Source organism: Cyrtonyx montezumae, unplaced genomic scaffold, assembly GCF_038088225.1.
Source record: "Cyrtonyx montezumae isolate F1298 unplaced genomic scaffold, pur_monq_1.0 scaffold_14, whole genome shotgun sequence".
Classification (NCBI taxonomy): Eukaryota; Metazoa; Chordata; class Aves; order Galliformes; family Odontophoridae; genus Cyrtonyx; species Cyrtonyx montezumae.
Genome location: NW_027071870.1, coordinates 6182579 through 6207428, shown reverse-complemented (window position 1 = coordinate 6207428; position 24850 = coordinate 6182579). Strand labels below are relative to the sequence as shown.

The following is a 24850-nucleotide window of genomic DNA, read 5'->3' as shown; positions in this document are numbered from 1 at the left end:
TATTTAACTCAGTTTGGGGTTTCATTCAATTAACCTGCTTTTATTCCTAAACCACAGCCAAAGGTTTGTCAAGCTTAATTGCAAAACCTTAAGAAATAGTTTATAGGAAATTTGAATTATCTTTCTCACGTTAAGCTTGTGAAAATCAAGACAGAAACATTGCTTCTGGCACAAAATTAAGTTTTAACAGAGTTACACAATCATTTGTTTGTGAAACTGTACTGACGTTACCAAAGTTAGCCTAAATTTTGCCCTCCTATGTTCAGAGCAATCTGAAAACGAAGATTGTCTCCAGGGGAGCTCACAGATATATTTCTTTCTGTTTTTGTATGTTGTAGCAAGGAGCTGGGAGGAGGAAGAAATTTGTCCTTCAGACACAGATCCTGGCAGGTGTGTTTCCTAGCAACCCGACAAGTAAAATTACAGGAAACAGGGCAGGAACACAACTGCAGGAATTTATCAGAATTTCAAATTAGCAATTCAACAACTTTGACATATCTTCATATCTAAGACAAAAGTTTGTATTATAAACTTCTCAGCAACCAGATGAGTTGCCTCATGACAGCAAAGCACCATAAATGGTGGTATATATATATATATATTTTTTTTTTTTTCAATTCTTGGTTTGATGGTTAGGAAGATAATTGTAATTTGCTGGATAAAGAAGGCAGTAATTGTAAACAACATTAGATGTGTTCTAGGTGAACTCTATGAAAGTGAACTATAAATGGAATCAAATTAAAAGCTAAAGAATAAAGCAATGCCTGCTTCAGATGTGTAAAGGTATTTTTATTAGTTTGTAACCGTGACTGTTTTTAAGGCACATAAACTGGATTCACACATGAAAACCCTTTAATTTTCATACGGTCAAATGTTGAACATAGAGGCTCCTCTACATACTTTCAACTAATAATATCTACCTTTGCTGTGATTTGAGAACAAATACAAGATCCAAATCTGCTTTGAACAAAACGCTGGTTTATAAGCTTAGATGCACCTTTTCTGCTACAATGAGCATATGTGGAGAAGCACAGTCAATACATTTAGAGACAGTACTGCTATTATCCTGCAAATGCAGACTAGTGTTGAAGCTATTAAGATTTATGGGCAAATTTACTGACAGTTAATTTCCCTAAGTATTACAAACACTGAGCAGGTAACGTTTCAGTATGGACTTAAGATCTGGCCTAATGTTTTATGGCCAAATTAGGGCTCTGATATAAATTGAATTCTGCAGTGCAGAACTTTCATGGCCCAATCTCATAAGATTTTCACCCAAAATGGAGGAAGTTTGACGCAAACCCATTTCATTATTCAGGTTGTAATTTCAAAGATTAGGGGTTCTTGAAAAGAAGTCCAAGCAGAGTTGAAGAAGGATAGAGGAAAGTCTGTGTTCACGCACTCAATTGGACTTGCTCTGTTTCTTCCCAGAGGTTCCCTAATCACCTACACCATATGTTTGCTCTCAGTCTCCTTTCTGGAATTTGCCAGCCATCTCCTATAAGCAGAAATCTGAGAAAAGTTGTCAAGACACTTTTCTCCCAAGCTCTCCACCAGACAGGCATGCAGGGTGTGGTCTTCCCCAGCTTCATCTCATACAATCCCAGGAGGCCTCATACCTTCAAGCATCTCATGCCATGCAACGCACACAGTCAGCATTGCACTGTAGAAGTAACAGCTGGCAACACAAATCTGTCATTGCAATATACACTTGTGACTAACAAAACCCAAAAACCAATTAGGTCTCATGGCAGAGAGGTGCCACATATTGGACCCAGAGGAGAATGAGTCAAATGCTTTGCTGCGCAGATGTGACCCTGCCAGGCCAACTGCCTGCTGGCAAAGTTTTTTCTCTCTAGAACCATCCACGAGAACAAGGCAAAACATAAACTTAAATTTCTTCCAATAATAGGTCTCAACATGACCAAGAAAATGGGTTCAGCTATCATGATTAGAAAATCCACTCCACTCCAAGACCTTGCAGGCTCAGGTTTGAGGTGTCAGCTGAATGCGTACCAGGAAATGGAAACAAAAGGAACACAGAAGTTCTGCATTCCATAAGGAAACCCCACTGCTCTGCACATTTGAATTAACAAACCTACAAACAGTGAAACTGCAAACGAACTTGCAATTTTAGTCCTTAAAATTAAAAAAAATAAATGTTAATTTGTAAGGAGATACAGCTAACGCAACATTCCGAAAAGTGCTTAGTTCCTCCAGAGATTGTGGTTAATAAAATGAGTGAGTTATAAATCCACACCCAAGAGACATTAAAAAAATAATAAAAAATAAACCCTTGAGTAAAAATAATTAACATGTTTACAAAGCAAATGAAGTTTATCTAGCAAGTCTGCACACAACAATACTGAATTTCATACTCAGAAATTCTTCCAGCTCACAACATTTTTTCAGGGCGTTTCAGCTCTGAGGATAGAAAAAAAAAAAAGGCAAAAAATGAGCTACAACTTAAAGTCTCTTTTCCTGCAATTGCTTTTGAAAGCTGAAGAGGGAAATGCCCTGCAAGTAGGATGAAACGATTTTTCTTGGTAAAGGGAGAAGCAGATAATTCTGAGGGAAATAAATTCAAATAGTTCTAATAATTCTAACAGGAAATAAATTCTTCTAGACAAAAAAAAAAAAGTTTTGCAAAATTGTAAAAACAAAAAGGAATTTAAAAAACAAATTGTCAGCATTTCAATTAGAGTGCAGAGACACTTTTTTCTTTCATTTTCTATAAGGAGTATTTTTTTTTGAAAAATTATGGCTTCTAACTGATAGATGCATGCTTTTTTTTGGTGCCCATACATCAGCTAGGTGGATCTAATAAGCCACCACTGGAGCTGGGATAGACACATTTTAACCTCCACTGTAATCTTTCTGACCTCAAGGTAATGAAGGAGCGTCTTTAAAGTCCTCATTTCATGCCATGAAATGTATATACAAGGGAGAAAATCTCTTTACACAGATAACCTCAATACAATTATGTAAAGCAAAAGTTGAAAGAGAGGACACAGTATGCCCAAAGACAGCAGGCAGGTCAGTGCGGAGGTGGAAGAAAAGCCTGATCTTCCCAGCTTGACAGGCAGTACCCTGGCAGTTCAAGGCAAGCTGCCTCTCAAGTCTGTCTGCTCAATATGCAGAGGGACTCTGCCTTTATGTAAGAGTTTGGCTTGGAAAGGAAGGAAATGTGCACTTTTCACAATGAAAAAAGAACAAAGGAAACACTTCAAGGGCCACCCTGACCTTGAGACTTCACTAATTCACTTAGCCCCTTTCAACCTCCACATCTCTACATGCTGTGGGGAGATGTGCACAGGTTCCCTCCACCCTTTGTGGTTCTGTTCTGTGCATAACCCAGTTTGTCATGCAAGGCCTCTAAGGGTGGGATTTGCCTCCTAGTGCCAGTGTGCCTTTCAGTCAGAGAGTTACCAGAGGCAGCAGTGTGCATAGTATTAGCTCAGTTTTATTCCTCTGGTTGGATTACATACAGCTGGCTATAAAAATGCTTGTGGCTAGTACTCATGTTACTGGCACAGTGGTGTTCCTGACACAACAAAACCTTATTCTACTCTGCATTACTATATGTTTTCAATCAAGCTTGCTTAGCCTCAGGAATCAAAATCTGCACGCTAGTCAATATGCAAATACATGCTACTGCAAATACAACAGCAGTAACAATAATGTGCCCATATCTGGCTTTCATACTAGAAATGGGCAACTGTCTACTGAAAAAGCACTTGCTTTATCACCAACCATAAAATATATTTAGCATATTCTAGCATCAGACTACCACTGTGCTTTGGAAGGGAAAGTCAAAAGAAAATTTATTTAAAAAAGAAGGGAAAAAAAAAAGAGAAGATGGTATAAAAACTGTACCTGTAAATTAATATTTGGACCTGGGCTAATAGGAAGAGTGGCTGTTGCAAGTGTCCGAGTGAGAAGCTGGTTAGGAGGATTGCTGCTAGGTGGATGTGTGGCCTTCCAGTAGGCTTCCAGATAGTCAGCAAGGTGCTCACAAGCATCTTCCAGCTGGTTCTCATCAAGAATTACATCAAACATTTCCTGATAAAGGAACAGTTTTAGTGAGGATTGCCACCAACTCAAGGGAGGTCAGTTTCATATAAATATTAGGCAAAAGATCAGTCACAAGCATCTAAACTTAGGGGGAGAATTTCTTCCCTGATCAGAGAGTGAGAAGTCTTCCTGATGGCAGCTGTGAAAGCCTATGCAGGCTTCTAGCATTGTTCATTGACTTTCTGAGGAGCTGAGAGACTGGTCTCAGTAATGAAAACATTCCCCTCACTCAGCTTCTTAACAATGGCAAATTTCCACATCTGTAACTGAACTGAACCTTTGTCTTCTGGGTTTTCATCACACTCCTCACAGCTGTTTGCTGCTTGCTGCATCTTACACATGGCCTACATGCATGTCAATAAAAGAACTACACAGTTCTCAGCTATGTGGTACCCCACAGCTCTTTGCCAAAATTGTGATCAAGAATGTGAGTGGTGATGGACTGTGGTGACATATGCTGAAGGAGAGCTACTCAAATCACCTGCCTTACCTTAAACTGCGCTGTCATCAAGAGTCCAGTTTTAAAACAATAACTCAGAAAAATATATAAAGTAAAACAAACACTCAGTTTGTTCAAGAAGTGCATGTATTCAGCACACATCCTAAGAAATGTTTGTGACAAGGAGTGTTTTTCCCCTGTATGCTTGTGAAGAGCTCAGAGACCTCAGGAGGCATTCTGCAAAAAGGCAGTAGTGAAATATGGCCAGAAGGGAGCAAACAGTCCTAGCAATTACATAACTAACTTGCTTGACAGGAAAGGCATCGTTAGACAAGAATCAGCTCTTCTTGGCCGAACAAGACACAAATCAACATTAACTCACCGGAGGACACTGTGCCAGTTTATCAGCTGCCACCATTTGAACATTAAGGTGTTTGGCCTGAGATTTCCCTCGAGATTTTATTAACCTCTGTAAGACCTGTGGAAAATAAGACATTTATAGAAGTATGTTGGTAGTGGAGAAACAAACAAACAATCAAACCAACAATAAGTTTGACCTCTCTTCCATTCATTTTGAGATTTTCCTCAGTAAGCAGCCTGTAAGCAGGTACAGACATAAAGTACATCTTTATCCAATTAAAATCCACTTGAGCAGATTATTTTCTTCATTTGTGGCTTCAGGAGCACCTCCTGTGTTGCTAACATTCAGAACAAGCTAATTTTCATTTACTCCCCAACATCTAGGGGCTGTTACCAACACTAAAAAGTTCCCTTCCTGTTTTGCTCCACTGCTTCTGTGTTTGTTTCTAAATAGAAATCATTTAATTGCTCTCCTCACAGTAATCTCACCATAATTCAATCTTGTCTTTCAAGTGCCTCTTCTCAGGGCCTTTGCAGGTTTTTCAGAGAATGAATGTACATAACCAGGAAGTATTAGATTTCACTACATCATTCTGAGATTCATTAATATAAAATCTTCCTTTTTTTTAATCTATTATTGGGATTGAATGAATCATTAGCATCGCTTAAAAGATTGATACTATAGGACATGGGAACACACATAGCACAGTGCCTATTTTAAAAAAGCACTGGAGCTACAGTGTCTTTTCCCAAATGTGTTTTGGTAACCTGAAAGCTAAAGTATTCTTTGATTAGTAATATTTCACTATCCAAATTAAAACATTAACAATATATAACTTTAATAAGGATGCATGATCATCTGCATTTACTGAAGAAAAACACCTACATAGCAAAAATATCAGTAAAATATTTACCTTAGGAGAAGAAATCTTTACATATACTATAATGGGTGCCAGAGAGGTTTTGCTCAGCTGCGCTGGGTGATTTATGGTATCAGCATCAAGCACTACCAACTGCAGTGTCCTTGCTAATTCAAAAATCCGTTCAATTTCACTTTGAACTTCAGCTGCAGGTACAGAGAAAATCATAGTCAGGAAAATGTTCAAAGGCAAGTAATTGTGAGCAACATAAAAAAAAACACCTGAGGTATGCTGATGTGTTGCTCCACCGAGGGATAATGCAGTTGGGAGCAGCCACTAACTGCTCATGCCCCTTGGATTCTGGGGAATGAAGGCAGCATTAGTGAGAGCCCCAGCTTGTTTTCCCTGCAGGGGGACTCTGCTCCTCTCTGCCTCCACTGCTCTGTGTGATTCCAGTCCAGAGAGACACTGTGCACACTTTCCCATACGACCCTATCCCAAGTACATAGGAGAAAAACCTGCTGCGTCACATACCTATCCCTATGCCATCATTCCATGTAAATAATTTTGTTTCAGGCATTAATTCCACATGGCAATCAATGTGCTCAAACTGGACTACCTAGGAGAGGCAATAAGATGTACTGAGGTGTTTACACTAGCAGAAGTTTCTGTTTTTCCATTTATTACAACTTACCAAAGCATCAAAAAATGTTAAACATTTGTGTTAAATATTTGGTTAGCACATGTAAAATACTTTTAGAAAGAAATAAATTAGTGTAAATTATGCTCCAGGACTGTCCTAAAAACCCATGAGCTCTGGAAAAGTTATTTTATCAGAGAAAATCATGTCTTCTGCTGACTCCTGATACCAGCTCCCCAGCATCCTGCCTGAGGGAGCTGCTTCAAGGCAAACCTCCTGCCCTGCACATGCTTCACAAGGGATGTAGAAACTGTCTTCATTCCCAAAGGAAACAGAAACAAATGATGCAATAGCAAAATTATCCTGGAAATGGAATGACATTTTCCTGCTCAAGTCTTCCCATATCTGTGCTTCACAGAGAAGTGTCCCTCTACTCTGCTCTCTTGAGGCTCTTTCTGGGGTATTGTGTACAGTTCTGGGGCCCCCAACACAAGAAGGACATGGAGCTGTTGGAGCAGGACCAGAGGAGGACTGTGAAGATGATCAGAGGACTGGAGCACTTCCCTAACACGGACAGGCCGAGAGAGCTGGGGCTCTTCAGCATGGAGAAGTGAATGCTCCAGTGGGACCTTATAGCAGCCCTCCAGAACTTGAAGGAGGCTTACAGGAATGCTGGGGAGTGCCTTTTTTGTAAGGATGAGGGGAAATGGTTTTAAACCAAAAGAGAGACAATTCTTTACTATGAGGGTGGTGAGACACTGGAACATGTGGCCCATTGAGATTGTGAATGCCCCCTCCCTGGAAGCATTCAAGGCCAGGCTGGATGGGGCTGTGAGCAACCTGGTCTAGAGAGAGGTGTCCCTGTCTAAAGCAGGGGGACTGGAACTTGAAGGTCTTAAAGGTCTCTTCTAATCCAAACTATTTTATCAAACTACACAAGTTGAGAGACTTATTGCGAAGTTAAGAGAGCCAGGCAAAATTGTAATCCTCATGGGTTTCCTTTTTAAGATTGTGCATGCTCTGTGAAACAAAACCAGAATAGATACCTATCCAGTTCAAAGAAAAGATTAGAAGATATCCAGCAGACACTTCAGTGCCAACAAGAGGTACCAAAAACTTATTAAAGCTTTTCCTGAGATTACACTATCGATTACACTATCAGCATGTTATCCGCTGTGCTGGCCACAAGCATTATGTTTACTGGAAAACACAGCCAATGATGTCTGGATAACTGAAGAGCCATTCACTCAAGAAAACCCTCTCCCTAAATAAAGACGTCCTTTTCAAGAGGTGTTATGAGATATATTTTTGTTTTCTTAGAACAGCATAAAAATTAGGCAGCACAATAAGGCTGAAAATTTTCCGGGAGAGTATTCACCTCTGTTAATCTCCATTTACCTTAAGGTCTTTTACTCCAAGTTTATAGGTGAATACTATGATCACTTTATAAATTAAGTAACATCTTAAGTGACCAGCAGAAAATTTGTGTGTGATATTCTCTATGTGAGGAGTTTGATGCTGTTCTGGATCTACTGAAGGTAAACTCCATCCCTTTGTAGTTACCTCCTGTTTTAGCTGAGTCCAAGTCAGTCTTTTACAACAGAAAAGACTGTAAGATGTACATGATGTTCTGGAACAGAAAGCATCATTGTGTGCTTTCCTGCTTGTCAATAAAAGCAAATGGCCCTGCTGTGTGAATTAGGACCACATTTTTGAAAACAGGACTTCTTGGCACATTTATGATTACATATTCTGCAAGTTCAATGTGTATAGATATCGTTGGAATGATTCAATACAATTACCTCTGTGATTTATTAGAAGATAATCAATAGCCTACCCTTAGCTAAAGTCCAAGCAGCAACTAGAATAAACAGAGCAGAGACTATTTGTCGCTGTATATTGACTGTTCTAAAGATGAGATTGAACTGCTTTCCTGCAATTGCAAACCAGATTCAACACTTCAGTCAATACAACAACATCAGCTAATGTAGAATTCTTAATACTATTTCATATAGCTGAAAACCTTTATTCAAGACAAATTGTATCAACAAAATCTGTCTTTTTGACAGCGTTTCTTAATTTTGGCTGGGGAAGCAGTGTTTGCTACACTACTGGAAGCATTTCTGTGCCAGTATAGGATACATCACTGTATACTAAGATTACCTGCCATGCTTTTTGAAACAACCCTTTGCTAGGGCTGAGGATGCCTTATTATCTTCTGTTGTGAATCATATTCAGGGCAATAACTACAGGTAACTATAGTCCTATGAACCAACAGTTTCCACACATGTCTGGAGGTGGAGAGAGATCTTTTTCATTGATTAAAGGTCATTTCAGTATTTATCTTTCTCAACTCTGGAATAGGAGAAAAGTTCAGAGACCAACACTGCATGGCTTCTGGACTAATATTGTGCTTCTGCCTCTAAAAGGAAAAGTGGGTGGAAAAATGTGCCAGAGGTCTCAGTCTTCTTTTCTTTCACTTGGAATATCTCTCCAGCTTCTGGAAAAAAAACTGATTTTTTTTTCCTGAAATCTTCCTTGCATTACTTCTAAGTTAGAATTTTGGAAAGTCAGAACCAAACTTCTATTTCAAAACTACCTGGAGAATTCATCAAATATATCAGATACTAACAGAAACAAGGGTGTCTGGCAGAAAACTCAAGAAAGCATTTGTAGACATGAGAGGCTGATAAATTAAAAGAGGTTCAAGATCTTCATGCCACTCTTTCCCCACCTGTGTGTAAAATGACATAAAGCCACATGATAATCCCAAGCAGCTTGAGGCTTAGCAGACTGCTTTACCAAATCTGAGAATTTAATGCCTACAACTGATGTTCATGACACATTGAACACATCTTTTCTTCGCTTTAATCTACATTAGCTCCTTGAAGTTTTGAAACAGAAACACCCTCTTGGTCAATTCCTACTTCTGCATTTCAGTTCCATGTCTTTTATAAGTAGGGAAGGAGTCTTCTGAGGCTTAGCTAGCTTTTAAGCTTTCCCCCTAAATCTGATTTCTGGGGTTGTACTTCCTAGAAACATATATATAAAACAATTGACATTAAATTGTCAAGCATTGAGAATACATAACATTATCATACATACTTCATGTGTGCATAAATTGTTACTATAGTTTCAAGCATTTAACTGGGCTTTAACATAGACATCAGTAAAAAAAATATACAATGCTGAAATTTACACTGAAACTTCATTACTATTTCTAAAAGTTTTTCTGCTTTACTTTCAAAAGCCAAAACTCTGGGATGCCAACCAAATGACGTGAATGGCAGCTTTATATTTGTCTTGAGACACATTTACAAAGGTAGGCATTTGACTGAACATGCAGACTGGGTGTATATAGCGCCTGACTTGTTACGTATGCACATACAGTTAGGTATACAGCAGCACAGATTCACAGCCCTTTGACTGTGATCAATTTACGATACACACAGTGACATTTTACATCAGCGTTAATGAGTGCATTAGAATATACAGACTAGACACCTTAGAAATTTATAGTGGAAAACCTAATCTTTAGTGTTTACTTTTCAATCTCAACTTTATTTTTAGAATTACTTAAGAAAAAATGGCAAGATTTACAGGGGGAAAACAACAGCAACAAAACAAAAAAAAATTAGCAACACAGAACAACATTGACTTTTGTCTGTCAGTGAGCCAGTTATTGGAAACACAGTGGTTTTGTGAGGTACAATAAAGCACTGAACACAAAACAGCAGGAAAAGTAATTTGCAAGCTTGTATACATACCCAAAACATCTGGAAAGGGAGAGCGTTAATGAAGCAAAGAATGGAAAAAGCCAAAACAATCAGGTTCTTGTACAAAGCATACAGCATGAGGCAAGGTCATAACAAATGTAATATACACAGAAACAACAAGAAGAAGGTTTGGGTCTTTTTGACATAGAAGTGCAGCAAAACACAAAGCTCATTCAGCAGTTTCTGCAAATGACACGTGCACATGCAGAAATTTAACTAAGCCAATTGAGACTGATTTTCAGGTGAATGGGATTTAATCTTGTACTGTACTTGCTTGAAAAGTCTTTTGTGAAATTAGATTTCTTTAGAGAAATGAAACAATTGCCCTTTCCTTAAATTTAGTTCTAGCATCTTGCGTGTTAAACATATAGAAATATTGACAAGCACCCGTTTCCCATTAATGAACAGAACAAGTGTTCATATAGAAGAATAATTAAACTGCACTGTTCTACTAAATCTTTATGAGCTAGTCACTATACTATAAGATCCTTAGATAGATTAATTTACACTAGAATACTCAAAGAATCATAAACAACCTTGGTTTCCAACTAATCAAATCCCCAAGTCTGTTTTTATCTGATTTCTTTATGGAAGCAAACTTTCATTCAGTGGGGGTCTAGCATTAAGCCCATTGAGACCTCCCTATAATCCCATAAATCTAATTCCTCACACTAATTCTTACTCCTCTTTATCACATTGTTTGTGTATGCCTCCTTGAAATCATTTTATTTCTTAAGTCAGTCCCAAATAGTAGTGATTACTTGACTGTTTCCTATATTATACACACTTTTAAACAATACGTATCATACTACAAACCTACATTAGATGATGAGGGAAGAGGTGTTGATTGCCCAGACAGCAGTATTTGGTACTGATATAGCAAGTACATTACCTCTGTACCATATTCACTCTTTCAAAGAACAAGAGCCACATATTAAAATAATACTTATATTAAAAAAATGAATATATATTTTCAAATATGTAAGAAATAGCCTTCTCTGCTGCAGTTGTAACAGCTGCTCACAAATGTGAACATTACTAGTTGTTAACTGTCTAGCCCCATGATTTACCCATGCACAAAGGTAGGTGAGAAAACAATAGCCTTCCACTGAATTTGGAAGAGAACTGGATTAATACAGAGCTGTTCTGGGGAGTTGTATTTGTTGTAATGGAAAGCCATTTTTAAATTATACCAGACATAAAATAAGCATATAGGTTTCAGTCCATGCTCACCTGTCTGTTCAGGGAGGAAACAGACCAAGAGGAAGACAGCATCTCCCACACCTCATAGCCATGAAGCCAGGGACTCAACCCAACTCAACCCAAACTTTTCTTCATTAGGACGAATTTCATTGCAACAAATACTATTTCTACACATTTAAAACACTGCAGATGATGTGGACAGAAATGCCTTCTTTTCCTAGGGGTAACTGGGAGAAAAGTCTCATTATATTATGCAAAGGAGAACGCAGGTTGAGAAAACTTATTTCCTCCAGCAGACTTGCAGCAGATACTAGAAAAGAACTAATGTAACCCAAATCTTGACTTAATGATTTATCGATGATGGATATATGTAAAAATATGTTTAGTGAAACTTTTAACAATATTCATCTGCAAATCTAATACTCAAATTAAGAAATGCTAAGAAAGCTGTTCTAAGTCAAACCTTTCATGGTCTGTATTATAAGATAACATTCGTGGGAACACAAGTTTTGTTTCTATAGGAATGCTGTCTCAATCAGTTCATAACTCCCATACACTATCAAATGATTGGCAGTATTAAATCAATTACTTTCCCTTTGTTGTCAAATGCTTGTAGGTATCTCAGAACATATTGTTCTAATCCTTTTCTGGAAACTAAATACATTATTTGTGGGCTATTTTATGGAATTTACTGTACTGGTGTTTCACTGATCCAATAAAATGATTTTTCACATTAAAATAACCCAGTTCAATGACAGGCTGTAATCATTTTTATTTTCCAGATTAAAAAAAAAAAAGAATGACTGATTAATCACAAGCTATCGCTCATTTAGCATGGAGTAGGATCAATTTCAGAAACGTTGTACCTGATTATTCAGAATAATTACCATAGCAAAATTTTATTTCAAACCAGGAAGCCATCCTAAAGGAAATTACAAGTCTGGAGATTATTTCTTCCAAAATATAACATGACCTTGAGACTTCTTTTACAAGCCACTACTAACACTTAGGACATTCTTGATGCTACTGTGCACATGACATCAGTACTGATTGGACAGAAAAGAATAATTCCTCATACTAGGTTGGCAATGAAGAGAATATCTGTCTAGTTAAATGACTGCCAGAGAAGCATTTAAATTAAGATGACTTCTAGAGAATGAAAAGCTGTAAGACTGGTATTTTGCAAAGCTTCCAACAGTAGTTCCAGCTCCATAAAGTACTGCCTGGTTTCCATCTGCATTTTGACAATCAGTGTGTTACCACGCAACATGCTGACTTTGATTACATGTTATTTTTCAACAAGTTCAAGGCTCAAATTTCAGTTGCAGCCCCAGTACTGAATACCTATACAAATCATGCCAGAGACATGCAGGGAACATTGTGGGGAAAAAAACTGCCACCTATAAAATGTCTGGGAGAGGTGTGCTGGATGCTGAGATTCAGAATAGACACTATTGCATACCACACTTCAACTCATAGACTATCAGGCTGTAGGCAGCAGAACTTCCTCTCCCACTGGGGCTATCCCATTTTTTATTAGAGAAGAAACAGCCACTCAACCAAAAGAGAGAGTTCAGCACTCAGTATGCTTCACTCTGAAATACTGGTCCCTCTTTCACACCAGTTGCAGCAGAAGCTTGACTCTGGGTATCGTACATTCTAAATGTGTTTTAATTACTGGCATATTAAGTGCTTTGAGTGATGACGGAGCTTCCCTCTTTATGAACAGAATTTTATGTTTCATACAAACGTTCTCTGTTAAAACTGATGGATTTACTTGCTCAAACAATTTTAGTCAAAGCAGTATTTTCTGTCTCGTTCCAGATTTAAATTGAAAATGCCCAATTTTACATTTACAGAACTTCCTTTGCATTCCTGAAGATTCTTTCTTCATACATAATACGAGAAAGTGAAACAGTGGCTGGCCTCTGTCGCTGAACAACTCTACTTCTCCATTACTACTCTGTAAGTTAAAAGAAGCAATAAAACAAAAAAACAACAACAAACCAAGGCAGAGGACTGATAGAAAAGTAGTCTGAAAACCTGTGACCAAAGACTGAACCACACCTACACAAACTACACTATTAACAATTTGAACAGTTTACCTTTATACTATTTCTTCCTAGATTGCACAACTGATATTTGTAAATCTAATAATATTCTTACAATGGAATATTTGGTGACTTACAAATATAGCATACTCATCACACAAACTGAGAATAAAAATTCCCCTGTACAGTCTGAGGTTGTCACCCATGTCTGAAACGTGAACCAACTAAACACTCACAGCAGTGGTATGCTGTTATCTTTTTTGTGAGCCGCTGCCAGAAGAGGACACCTCTGGCTATAAAGTTGTTTTCTGACTGACTATTTCTGCCCCGAGTTATGCTACAGCAAGCTACAGAACAAGCTGTAACACTCCTTGTATTCTCCTTTCTTTGTCCTTGCACAAGGGCTTAGCCACTGACTTACTAAATCAGGTCCGTTTTCTGACTCCAGTTCTTTTCATCTCAGTTTTCCTTCCAGCCCACTGCCATCATTTTTCCCTGACTTCCTTCCTGACCAGTTTTCTTCATCCTACACTTTTCCTCAAGCCTGGACCAAATTCTCTTCACCAACTCCTTCAACTTTCCCAGCTCCTGCTCTTTAAATCCAACCATTTCTGTGCTGGAGTCTCACACCTCTTGCTTTTTTCTACCTACTCCTTCAGCTGAACAAAGTTTTTACTCCATTTTGCCAGCAATGTAGAAAATGAAAACAAGCACAAATACTTTCCTGGTTTAGTTGAGTTTCACTGATCCAATATACTGCGGGATCAGCATCATCACTGGACCTTGACAAGTCAAGCCTGGTCTTTAATTGATTTAGATGTAAAACCTGGGCGGCACTAGCTGCTGTTTCTACTAATGCTTTTAGTAATTTGATCATGTTTTCTCACTATTTTCACAAAACTGTCCAGAAGTATATAAATGAAATACTCTTTAGCTCATTTCTAAATTTCAAAACCCTATGAGATAATAAGGCATACAGGAGCGTTGGAGTAATGGTTTTGAGAACAATTCAGAGATAAAATTATTTTTTGCCCTAACTTCATTGTTAAAAGTGACCTAGTTGCTCTAACATTTCCCAAGATAATTCAAAATGATTTTATATATCAGTTACATTTTATGACAGTTTTAATCAACAGAAACCAGATCTATAACGTGAAATCTTAAGTAATAATAATAGATCTTAGTTACAAAAAATACAGACATTTCTATACATACAACTATATGTATTTTGGATGTTTCCAACTGAGATCCTGTCAGTACTTCCATTTTAAATTAATCTAAACTGTTGATAGTCTTAAGTAAGGTTTGCCATGGTATAATGGTAAATAATTCAGAGCAACCATTTAATCTTTTCTGGTTTTTGTTTTGTTTTTTAATAAGACTGACCTGCATTTATTTTAAAGACTCTTTTCCTTTATGTATTTTTGTGATAGCTGTTTAACAAGTATGAACATATTTTATCACAGGGAGTAAATGCTATGCTTTTTACTGCTGCATGTGTTTGTAAAATAGAGTGAATTCATTCTTTGAAGTTCAATCTGGGAAATCAATCATAGCAACTTCTGTTTATGTTCCATGAATAGGCAACATCCATCCTTAGTACACATTTTCAGTTCTATTCATAAAGAGAACTACCTTTTCACTACATCATTAATCAGATTTTGGCCACAAAACAAATTTATGTGGAAGCAAATTCTTGTATATGAAGATATCTTTACATATAACATTACATATTTATGTTTGAAAATACTCAAAACTGAGACAAACTCAGAAGCCATCAAACTGTTTCTAAGTGAAGGTTTATACTTTCCACATAACTGAAAACAGAAGTTTTCAGAAATAAATCTTCAAAAAAGTAAGTCAAACTTTGTGTGGCAAAATAACATTCTACAAAAACAGCTATTTTATGCAAACATTAAATAGTCAATGCTCAGAAATTTTGTTATAAAACTAGGGATAAGTAACTGTCCCACAGATTTGTAAGATATGAGTTAGTGTCCAGTAGAAATCAAACTCTCCGAAGGCTTCAAAGAAATACACGCTTGTAAAGGAAGAGCCCTAGTTCTGTCGGCTTTAAATTCATGAAATGTGTACTTCAAGGTCTTTTTTCATATCTAAAATATCAATAGATATCATTGTCAGAATCCTATCAAAGATGCTATCATCAATATCTACGCCTGAATACGTGGTGTTGTTGATGTTAACATTTCCTCTGTTTAACCAGAAGAACATCTATTTAGATTTTATTTACCTTATGGACAACTACTTCCCACTAAGGCCAACAAACAGCAAACACAGAAAGTGTACATAAGCAGGATAAAACCATACATGCACTACATGAAGTTTATGTGGTAATGATTTAAAAATGACTTCCAGAGACAGGATTTCTGAACTACAGGAATCATGACTTTCTCACAGCAGAGAGAAGGCTATTTTTAAACTTACCTACAAGAACTGAGAGTAGTGAACTTTACAGCCAATTTGCAGGTAGCAACATTATAAGTACTTACCTAAGCTTGATCTTGTGTTGGATCGCTCTATTATCGCATGCTTACTGGGGTTGTTTAATACTGAGCGTTTGGCAAGCGAGATGTCTGCTGTGACTCGTGTAATTGATATACTGCAAAAATAAAATTAAATAATATAGAAGAGAATATTATGTATTTCGAGGACAAAAGAGGCTCATTTAACACTAAAAGTTGGCTAAGAACACGAAAAACAGGTTTTCCTTGGCGCCTCAGTATGGTTTGCAAAAAGTAAACAGAAGAGATGTAATTAATTCTGCTAAAAGAACGATTGGGAAGACATCCTTCTTTCTGCATAGTACCAAAGTGCAGTATGTCTGTGATCTGCAAAGTTACACCAGTCTGGAGAGAGAAAGGTAGGGAAATGGCAGAGTTGTGAGGAAGATATACTTCCTCCCTAAGGGTTCCAGGCCTGCTGTGGTTAGATCTTGCACCAGTAGGCCCAGTTTCAATTCTGCAGTTTCAGGGCTCTAGAACATTATGCTTTCTGAATGGAGGTGTAATTTGGCCCAATACAAAAAGGCTGATTTCTCCTTTCTTAATGTTGACTGATTTTTTAATTTTTTTTTCCCCAAAGGTACTGAATGACATCCTGGCTTACTTTATGCAAAAACATAGTGACAAGCAGAGTTAACAGGTAAAGGTAGGACTCACCAGGCAAAACATGCAATACTAGTTTTTATTCTTTAGTTAAAAGGTTATTGGGGTTTTTTTTGTTTGTTTGTTTAAACAGAGTACAAGAGGCTATCTGTATTTTTTCAGAAAGTTCCAGCAATATGCTGGCCATCTAAAAATCAGAATTGAAACATAAAGAATCTAACACAGGAGTGAAAAAGCAAAACTCTGGGTTGAGTATCTGGTAGGCTCAGTTCTGTGCTTAGGAGAAAAGAAGTGCCAAGAAATAAGTGATTACTTCCAGTTTGCACTGACCTGCTACGTAACCTTCTGTATGTTCTTCTTACTAGGAAAACAGTTAACTCAGTCTGTGTTGCTTTCCAGGGTCAAAATGCACCCTTTGGCTAAATTCCCTATCCACCTCTGGTCTAATGAAGTTTTAGAGGTCACATTTTTCCAGTGCTGAGAGTTAAAAAAGGCTTATGTTATTCAGTTCTTCTTCCCTGTAAGATTTTACTTGCAATTTAAAAGAAGGAAATAGATTTCGAGAGGGGGAGCTCCTCTCGAAGACGCATACTTAGATGCTATTCATCACAAGTGTAATTAAAAAGGCTGTTTCCCAGTGAGTTAAACATGTGTATATACTTCCTAAAACCATATAAAATTTAATAGAGCCAGAAACTAATACAGAAAAACAGGAGTTATTTCCACAATACTGATTAGTAACATGATCTTGAAAATTTAGGCACGATAGCCCATTAGCTTTAAAATGAAATTCAACATGTCAATTGGGATACTGGTTAGATATTTTTATTTACTAATTGACAACTTTTCCCCTGCCAATTTAATTCCAAGGTTGTATGGGGAAGAATTTTCCTGTTTTTCTAATGCAATTACGTAATTCTGAAGGAAACAGTTTTTCATTTTAAGATTTCAAAAAAATTTTAAGGTCTTTTAAATATTGTTGGAGATGGAAGAAGCCTGCTCTCAAAACATAGGCTATGTCACTGATTTTTAAAAATTAATTAATATCTAAGAAGGACCTGAATTCAAGCAAGTTTGCAATGCAAAGTACTTACCGCCCTTCAAATCTATGTTTTAAAAAATCAAATAATGCTTTTTGCATCATATCTGTTACCTAAAAGCAAACAAACAAGAAATTAATAATTAGATAGAAAACTGGTAATAGTTGATGCTAAAAATATAGAAAAAGATAGTAAAGCTGACAGTAAAACTTATCTCTAAACAATATGACAAGAATGTAAGTAATGTTGTCCTAGTCTGAATTTGGATATGAAATAAAACATATATAACCACGATATCCTATTGACATATAATCTGTTTTTATTTTTGTCTATGATGCAAATTATATTATTCAGCTTAATTACCTCCAAACATTCAAAACCACATGAAGCAAAATACTTTTGGCAAAATAAAACAGTTCACAATAATCTCTTACCTCATATCCCTTCAGAGAAGGTCCCACTAAAACTACAGGTCTCATAGAAGGCACTACATCATAGGGAGGGATGTGCTCTGTCTGTAAAACAGAAAAAAGCTTTCAGTACTGCAGGACTTAAGAGTCTAAGACATCACTTATAACGTTAGCAACTCTGAATTTCCAGTGCTATCACCAACAGAAGAATTGTGGATTCATTAACTTTTCTTGAAAATTAGTACCGCAAGGACATCACAGGTTCAGGGATTACTTTTGAAGAGGCTTTTCTTTGACTTACTGCTTTCTTTCTACTTTCATGTTTGCACTGAGTAGTTGTAAAACTGTTAGTCTGCAGATATTCACATGCGCCACTGCATAATTCATGACTGGTTGATTGAAAAGGTTAACTTTAATAGTTAATGACTTGACACAGTTGTCTCTGGAGGTGTGACATCTTTATTCCTACTAAAATTTTACTTCAGCAAATTACAAAGGATAAAAGTAATACAAAAAGGAATGGGAGAAGCCTAGAATCTCACTTTTAATGCTCAGATCTGCTGACTGATTTGCAGAATGTGACATCACTGCAAATTCTAGTGGAAGCATTCATAATCTGACTTCCACATTCACATAAACAATTCACTTCCAAAAGGAATCAAAACAATTACTGACCAAGTTAGTATTTACAGAAAATTTCCATAAACAGAACTTGGGATACCAATACTTCTACTCTGGGAAGGGTCCCAAGAGCAGACTGTGTTACTATAATATTCACCAAACTACTTACTGATGTACTGTGCTTAATTTACAAAAACTATTTTGAACAAGAAAAAAAATAAGAATGCTTGTTTCTAAAGACTGCCACAATTTTTTATATTGCTATTGAAATAACATATAACCAGATCAATCTGTTTTATTTTCTTTAATAAATGACTAATTGCTAAGTACCTCCAAAGGTGACATATATTGGCTTATCAAGAAGGGCTTTTTGTTTTTAAGAAAGAGTTTAGTTTATTTTTTAACATTTTATTAACATTTCTAATCCAAACCCAGGAACTCGTGGGTGATGCAGAAAGGCAGTATGCCTATTTTTCAGATACCTATACAGTAAAAATACATCAGTCAAGACCGTAGAATACAGTCACTGTTCACTGCTTCAGTACTCAGCATATCCCAAGATGTTTCACAATAAGGTTAAAAAAAGAATATATGTTCCAAAGCAGAAAAACACAGACGAACATTAATACAGTGACAGTACAAAATCCCAAACAAGCAGCAGTCTAAAGCAGTCTAAAAACACAGGAAACATTTTCATGAATGTTTAAAAAAATAATTTCTTACTTTTGGTTACCTATAGCTTCACCTGATAATCAGTAAATGTTAGTGAATACCAGTGCTCAAGGCATTGTAAGCATGTCAACTGAACTCATGTTAAACAGGACAGAGTCTAACTCTACGCATTTCAAAGCAAATCACGCTGCACCAGTGTTAAAATGCAGCCTTATGCTGTTCTTACTAACATCACTAATACTGTGATAAATCTGTTAGTCAGAAGACAAACATTACAAATGTGCATTTATAGCAAGACTGCACTGATGCAACAGATTTTTGTTTTAATGTGTCAAACTCAGTTAAATACATTCATGCTAGAAGTTAACTGGCTATTTGAAAATCAAGGAATGTACAGAAGTTATCCTAATTGATGGAATATGGAGTTCATTTAAAATCTGTTCTGTTGAAACAGTTTTGTTTTATTTTTAATCAAGTTTTCAGCAGGAGTTTATCTAAAGGAAGCATTTATGTTCTTCAATTTAGTATTAGAGAACCTAATATTCTCATGTCCTGGCATTTAGCTATACAGCTTTCACTTGTAGAGTCAAATTCAAATAGAAACTTGAAATAAAAACAAGCAAAGTTCAGACCACATGGTTCAAGCTCATCGATTTGACCTTGTGTGTCTAATTTGGGATGCCCACCCAATTTTAATTTAAATATCGGTACTACAAAAGCCACTGTGATCAGTAAAGTATCTGATATAGATTAAAAGAGATCCCACAGAATGGAGAGGGATGGAATTAATCACCGTTCAACAGTGGTTTGTCTGCAAGATGCATCTTCTAAAGAAGCTTATGCATCCAATACTTACCAACATGTGTAATTCCACATTGGCATTTATACTTGGTTATAAACATGGTTAATGAAGAAATTATTCAGAAGCATGAAAAAGCTGTTGATTTCCACAGTGGTAGACCGCAACCCTACTGCAGAAAATACTGGTGACTGAAAATGAGAAGGATCTAATATTTTTTAAGATTTCAAGAAAGAATAAAATGTTTTATTTGCTAAACATGACAGCATCCAAAACACTAGCAACAGCATCACTTGGCACTGTTTGCAAGCAGCAGATATAGTCTGTTGTCACCTGAAGATGCAAGTAGTTAAAAGCAAATGAAGAACAGCTATGAACACTTTGAAGATTTTTTTTTTTAAGTAGAAATGTAGCATTTAGTCTCATAAATTGGCTGCTACCAAGTGTCTTAATAATGTTTTCTTCCAAATATACTAGAACCATACTGCAATTTGCTCTAATAGGATGCCAGTGGTATAATTTTACAGCACTTAGTGTTATCTATGAACAGACATTGGCTCTTATGGAAACTAACAGTACCATTTACAATAGCTGAGGTACAAAAGCGTTTGACCAATGAAAGGCAAGAAGCTGGCTGGTAATTTGTACATGACAATAGGAAAAACTCGAGCTAAACTGCCAAAACAAGTCTGCACTTTCCACTGTTTTTTTCTCATCTGTAGATTTTTGCAACAAGTGAATTAAAAGTTGAAATACTGACTAATAAAAATTCACAGATTTAGAATCTTTGCTTCGTAACTACTGTCTGAGTATCTGATTAGATTCCAATAAAGATCTCCATAGATTGAGTTACAATGAATATACCTTGAAAAAGACGAGATAAAAAGAATAGGCATGCACTAGGGAGGTACATTATATTAATTCATTTGAAAAAAACTCCTCAGACATTTAGAAGGCCTTCTAAGTCTGTCCTATACATTCCATCAAAAAGGATAAATACTGTAGCAGAGTTTCATGGACACAATGAACTTAGGACTGTTCGTTTCAGTGCTTTGAATACTTGAACAGCTCAATTACTCTCCTCTTCAGTTCTAAGATAGCTGCATTGTTAAACTGGGGCAATAATCATAATGATGCCAGCAGCAGGATGAACACAGGTAGTGCTGATATAAACTTACCGATTTCTGCTTCTGCTTAGCTACAGCAGCATGGAAAAGAAACAAAGAACAACAAAGCATGCATGTTATTGGCTTGTCAAAGGACGCAGACATTTAACAGGACTAGAAATGTGACGCAGTGCAGGTGAGCAGGTGGACAAATGGGAGCTTGGAAGTCGGTGTTACCTTCTTAAAGAAGGGCATTCTTTTCTCTTTGGAGTGGGGTGATGTTACACTGTTTGCACTGGGTTTGGGGGAGCGATGGTTTGCTGGAATATCATTTTCTTCTGCATCTAAGCCAGTGGCATCTATGTCTATAGCTATATACAGACAAACAATTCAGAATTATCAGATGACAGGGAAAGCAAAAATAAGATAAAAAAGAAATAAAGAAAAATAAAACCGTTGAGAGTAAAATAAAATAAAATAATTTAATTATGAATACAAAACATAATGAAACAATGGGAAAAAATGGCATAATACAGTAGGATTAGAAAACACATGGCAGTTTTCCTCTGATCCCTTATTACAGAATTCAATCAGACACATATGGAATTAATTTTACCAAACAGAGGAAAGGCCAAGTTCTTTTTTTTGTTAGATCAGTGTAAACCCAAACTAATTCACTGGAATAAATAATACTTTCACAAATATAAACATCAGAATTTTTGCCAGCAACATCTGAATTATTTTATAGTGATGAAAGCTAATTAAAAATGAGTATCATCAATTGAAATTCAAAATGTACTAATGTGTTTTTAGCAAATAAAAAAGCAAAAAGATAGTTTCGGGCCAAAAATCAGCCTAATTGTGGCACATTAATACCTACATTTGTCTTATGACATACTACATTTGATACTTAACCATTTAAACAACAAATGCACAGCAGGCATAAGATACATTTAATAGGAGTAATAAAAGATCTACTGATAGTCAAAAGTAAAAAGAAGGGGTAGCAGAAGAGAGAAGAGATATAGGTAATCTGAAAGACCTGGATCCTATGTGAAGAGTGAGGATGCAGGCAGGCAAAAATGGAAGTGAAAGCAACAAACCACTGCTGTTCAACCTCTCTTCTCAAAGGTTGAAACAGAGCACAAAACTTGTACACATAAAATATATACCTTTCTTAGTGAACAAATAATTTCATTATAAGCAAAAAACAATGTCATCAGAAATAAACACATTTTCAAAAGGTCAGGTCATTCTGATGGAACGGTCCTACAGATGCCTGCTAACTACCCCCAAAACAAACAGAAAAATGAGAATTACATAAGCTTTCTTGTTACAACATTCAATCCTGATCTTAGGCGCTGTGGTCAGAAAACAAGTACATTCAAAATGTACAAATGCTATACAACATCACCCTTGTGTGTGAAGGTCTTACCCACCTCCTGACACCCATTACTAACAGGCTTCTCTTGCCCTGACACTATGGTGAACCGAATGTACCACTAAAGAACCTGTAAGCGTCATCATTTGCATAGACTTAATCCAAGCCTATAATTAATCACTGTAAACTATTATGAAACCATGTTAGTGACTTGCTTTCAGCTGCTTGATGAGCAAGACATCAATTAGTATAGTGGCATGTGTGTGCTAATGAAGTATACAAAAAATGAATATTTCTGTCAAGCCTGTGTACAGCTATTGATTTAAGAGACACCTGTGACAGCAATCTCTTATTTTTTTCCATATTTATAATCCCATGATCCTTGACAAGCCTTGAGTTTGCAGCTATCCCTTTAAGTCTGACCTTGACAAGAAAGGCTGCAGATCTGAACACAGCCTGTTCCTATACTTCTGCTCCTAAAAGCAGCTACAGAAATCACATAACACTTTCCTCTAGCAACAATGTTCCTTCATCCTCTTCATAAGTATAAAAAGAACATATTATCTTTTCTTGAATACAGGCCAGCACTATAAATCACTCAATCAGGCGCATTAGAACTCCTTGACTTCTATGTCCAACTAAAATCATCTGTAAGGAAAATTGGGGCTGTTAAGCTTTTCCTGAAAAAGAGAAATGCAACATTTTATCAGATAGATATTGATATATATTTTTCATTCTCAATTTTCCCACTACATAACGTCTGTGACAGTTGTTTTTACTGCTAATTATCTTCAGTTTGTTGTTTTTCTTTTTTGAACTAGTCAAAGTGAGGTCAGTGAGGACTGTAGGGGTTGATTACAACAGATTATTAAAGGATTAAGGGCCTCCTCTTCATATTTTTTTCAGTGACTCTTCACCTTGTTTATATGGGAAAAAAAATACCTGATCCAAAGTCAAAATATGTAATTATCTTATTTTAGTTATAATTTCTTCAATTAATTATATAATTGCTGGTTTTACCAGTTACTATACCTTCACAAAGAGGAGAACTGGTAACAGCAGTAATATATCATGTTAGAATTGAACTGTACTTAAAAAAAAAATCAAGTTCTTTTCTGTAGCACTAGTTACAAATTATGCTTCTTTCATCCTACTTGGTATAAGATAATCAACAAAACACCGCAAACTACAGATATAAACATCATAGAATAAGCTAACATACTACTCATATATTCTCCAAATCTTCAATGTAACTGAATCAATTTAAACACCTTTTCCTTGTTCTCCAGAAATCCACATTTCTGAAAACCACCATCTGAAGAAATGACTTAATGCAGCAAAAATTATAGCATCACTATCAATTAGTGTGCTGGCAACAATTATGCTCTTACCTCTAAATTCTGTAAAACATCCTGAAAATTACATACGTACTGCTATTTAAGTGTTTACAGTATATAAAAATATTCTAGCATTTCGTAAACAGAACATCTGAAATTACAAAACAGGTCCACAGGCACTTTCTACTTCAAAAATGCAGCCATTGAAAAATGGGGCCTTGACAGTACACATGACAGCATAAGGCCGCTGTAGAAGAAAAGATTAAAGTGTGTTCTACTGACTTGTAATGGACACTTATTATTAAAATAAATATTTTCTTATAGAAATGGTGGTCAAGGAACTTAGGTGGCAAAACTAACTAATAAACTTGGTCACTAAATAATTAAATACATGGTTTCACCAGAAAGACAGACACATTTTTCAGTTAATTTAACCAAATGAGGCTACTGCCACCATTTGATTCAACTTCTGTCTCTCTCTTAATGTGCAAATAAATACTTAAAAATCTTCATGACTATTTTAAGATGCCTGCTCCGTAGATCATTCTCCATATGAATTATCATGATAGGAAAATATACATCTTTACCCCAATAGACAAGATGTTAGCAATATTTGTAGTATTTTCTGATTTCAAGTATTCCAACTCTCCTTTTTCTTTCTGAGGAGTAGATAAAACCCCAAAATAAAGCAGCTGAATTTGAATATACATTTGGAAATAATATATTTAAAGCTAATGCCTGTGTCCTGTCCCAACTCATGATGATGCATTTGTTTGAACCTAACCTAACAAAAGTCAAAACCTGCCTATTTTTAATTCAGAACAGTACGTCTGTAAAAAACAAACAAAAAAAACCAAACAAAACACTGTCATAAAAGCAAAAAAAAAAAAAAAGCCAACCCAAAACAACAACCAGCCATTACTCAGATGACGCAGTTCAACATTATCAGAATTGTG

General features: G+C 36.3%; 1 protein-coding gene across 8 annotated transcripts in view; it reads right to left on the bottom strand.

Annotated features, from left to right (window-relative positions):
* The window catches only part of CACNB2 (calcium voltage-gated channel auxiliary subunit beta 2), a 229735-nt gene that overhangs the window by 5841 nt on the left and 199044 nt on the right, over positions 1-24850 (bottom strand). For 5 of the 8 annotated variants that reach the window (XM_065731335.1, XM_065731336.1, XM_065731341.1 and 2 more), the window contains 7 exons: positions 21414-21547; positions 18003-18083; positions 17623-17681; positions 15914-16023; positions 5788-5939; positions 4896-4991; positions 3877-4062 (listed from right to left, as the gene is read on the bottom strand). In XM_065731335.1, the coding sequence (XP_065587407.1) occupies positions 3877-4062; positions 4896-4991; positions 5788-5939; positions 15914-16023; positions 17623-17681; positions 18003-18083; positions 21414-21547 (818 nt within the window). Of the gene's footprint in view, positions 1-3876; positions 4063-4895; positions 4992-5787; positions 5940-15913; positions 16024-17622; positions 17682-18002; positions 18084-21248; positions 21269-21413; positions 21548-24850 lie in introns of all 8 variants that reach the window. The other 3 variants (XM_065731337.1, XM_065731338.1, XM_065731342.1) reach the window with 1 other exon arrangement.